This window comes from Acartia tonsa, chromosome 4, assembly GCF_053477335.1.
Source record: "Acartia tonsa isolate MP-2025a chromosome 4, ASM5347733v1, whole genome shotgun sequence".
NCBI classification, from domain to species: domain Eukaryota; kingdom Metazoa; phylum Arthropoda; class Copepoda; order Calanoida; family Acartiidae; genus Acartia; species Acartia tonsa.
In genome coordinates, this window is record NC_137263.1 from 46,850,194 (window position 1) to 46,852,218 (window position 2,025).

The window sequence follows — 2,025 nt, forward strand, 5'->3', positions numbered from 1 at the left end:
GTCCGTTGATCTTTGATCAAACAGAGCGTCTACATGTAAGTATCCATGCTTTAGTTTTCTATTAATTTTCAGAAAGAGGCCGTACATTTGTACACGTATCTAGAGGTATTTGCAACTAAAATTCTTTTATTGGTAGAATATTAATCTTAAAATGTATGGTTGCATAAGCATTTTTTTTTTTTTTGAACCGATCTAAGATTTTAATTCTGGTATAAAGTGGGTTGAATTGCTACCTAATCATATAGCTTTACAGGATTTTAGGCATTCTCATTTCCTGATTTTCCTAGATTCTTTGTTGGCGTTGCGATTAAACTAATAAGATCTATTATATTTTAGGCGACCAACTCCATCCCCCTGACGCAGTTTTACACCAATATGGGGAGGTGTAATCGGGTCAGTTCTGAGAGGACAGCTGAGGGATCCAGCGACAGCTCTTCCTTGAGCTCTATTATGTGCCTTAGTCGCATTGAATCTCCATCTGCAGCTGATTTGTCTGTGGTAAGTCTGATAAGCTCTTATAATATTTCTCCGTTGCAAAAATTACGTAACTTAGACTAGGCTGTTTAGCTCAGATAGCTATGCGTTTAGACAATAACTTTACTTTAACTATGGTGTAACTCCTTCCTAATAGTTAATATTAAGATTCTGGATAAAGTATTAGTGATGTATAAAAAAAAATGACTCACAAACATATATGGATAAGCGTTGATACATTCTCTTGTGAACATTTATTAAAATGATTGTCTAATAATGTCCCTTTTCTTAATTTTAGGATGCGGCCAGTTTAGTCCCACTGGTTGACGATATCGAGGACGCCGATCTCCCGCCCATTAGATTTAATGCGGTGACTGATGAGATCGAGTACCCCACACCACTGCGGGTTCTCAGTTTAGAACGTCTGCGCCGTTCCATGCGTACTCCAACTCCTGCCATCTTGGAAGAGATAACATCGGCGGAGAGTAGCTTCAATTCAGCTACGCGTTCCTCAGATAATAATAGAACAGAGGATTCCGGCGTTGAGGGAGTCCCTCGACGTCGGGGTCCCACGTTCCCTAAACGTATGCCGTAAAGTGGCGCTGTTAGCTTGGTTGAAATATGACATACAAATTTTAAGACAATGACCAGTTTTAGACAACATGTGACTAAATTTACAGATTTTCTAATTTTTATGTAACTAGTCAAAATAGTAATCACTATGAAGTAGACTTTTGTTATTAGACATTATGACTTTTTATACTGTACAAAGCCAAACATTAATTTACACTTCTGCCATTATGTTATGTATATACTTGTTTAGTCTGTAAGGATATTTAGTATGTAAGGAAATGATTATAAGGTTGTATTTTCTTTATGCCCATAATTTAAACTTCATTCAATTCTTAATTACTTTTTTCGTAAGCGAACTAATCCTTTTCTTTTCTCAATAGTATATTAACAACTGTAATTACAGCCTTATGTCGCAGTTTATTCATTCTTGTTAGCTTGTAAGGGTCATGTATATATAGATATTTAATCGAACTCGCACCTCAGTACCTTTTCTCTAAATTTCATTTATATCCATCCCTGTGCATTAATCGTGAATTTTAATTGTGCTGTGATATAGAGAGGACTTGTAAATAGCATATATATTTTTTTTTTTGTAACCAATATCTAAGTAGACCGAAAGACTGACGTTAGACAAAGTTATTTACATACGCTTATTCAAGTATTTTTAAGAAAACTCATGTAAAGACTGTTTGTGATTCAAGTAATTAAAGTAATATCATTGATTGGATGATCTCATTAAGGAAGCTTTATTTAATTAGTAAGGCTTAGAATAAATAGCGTTTCCCTTTTAAATTTCAATACAATAGTCATAAAGTTTAAAGTCTCAAGGTAAAATGTTCTTATGTCCCTTTAGATTTAAAACTAAGTCTTATTTCCAACAAGTAGAGTTAAATTTTTGGCTCCCGTTGGCTTGTCATTAGGCTATGTGCTTTTTATATGTACAAATTCAACATTTAGCGTTCAATTAATCGTATTAGC

The 2,025-nt window shown here is 34.4% G+C and overlaps 1 protein-coding gene across 1 annotated transcript; it reads left to right on the forward strand.

Moving 5' to 3' along the window:
* The first annotated feature begins 369 nt into the window (after window positions 1–369).
* On the forward strand, window positions 370–1,819 carry LOC145317464 (uncharacterized). The gene is made up of 2 exons (XM_080158559.1): window positions 370–498; window positions 773–1,819. The coding sequence occupies exons 1-2, from the start codon at window positions 376–378 to the stop codon at window positions 1,067–1,069; spliced, it is 420 nt and encodes a 139-aa protein (XP_080014685.1). The 5' UTR covers window positions 370–375; the 3' UTR covers window positions 1,070–1,819.
* Window positions 1,820–2,025: the final 206 nt, after the last annotated feature.

Bases quoted from the DNA above. Each gene is read 5' to 3' on its own strand.
- LOC145317464 (XM_080158559.1), top strand. From the start codon at position 376: ATGGGGAGGTGTAATCGGGTCAGTTCTGAGAGGACAGCTGAGGGATCC. The intron at 499-772 runs GTAAGTCTGATA...TCTTAATTTTAG, and splicing joins CTGCAGCTGATTTGTCTGTG to GATGCGGCCAGTTTAGTCCC.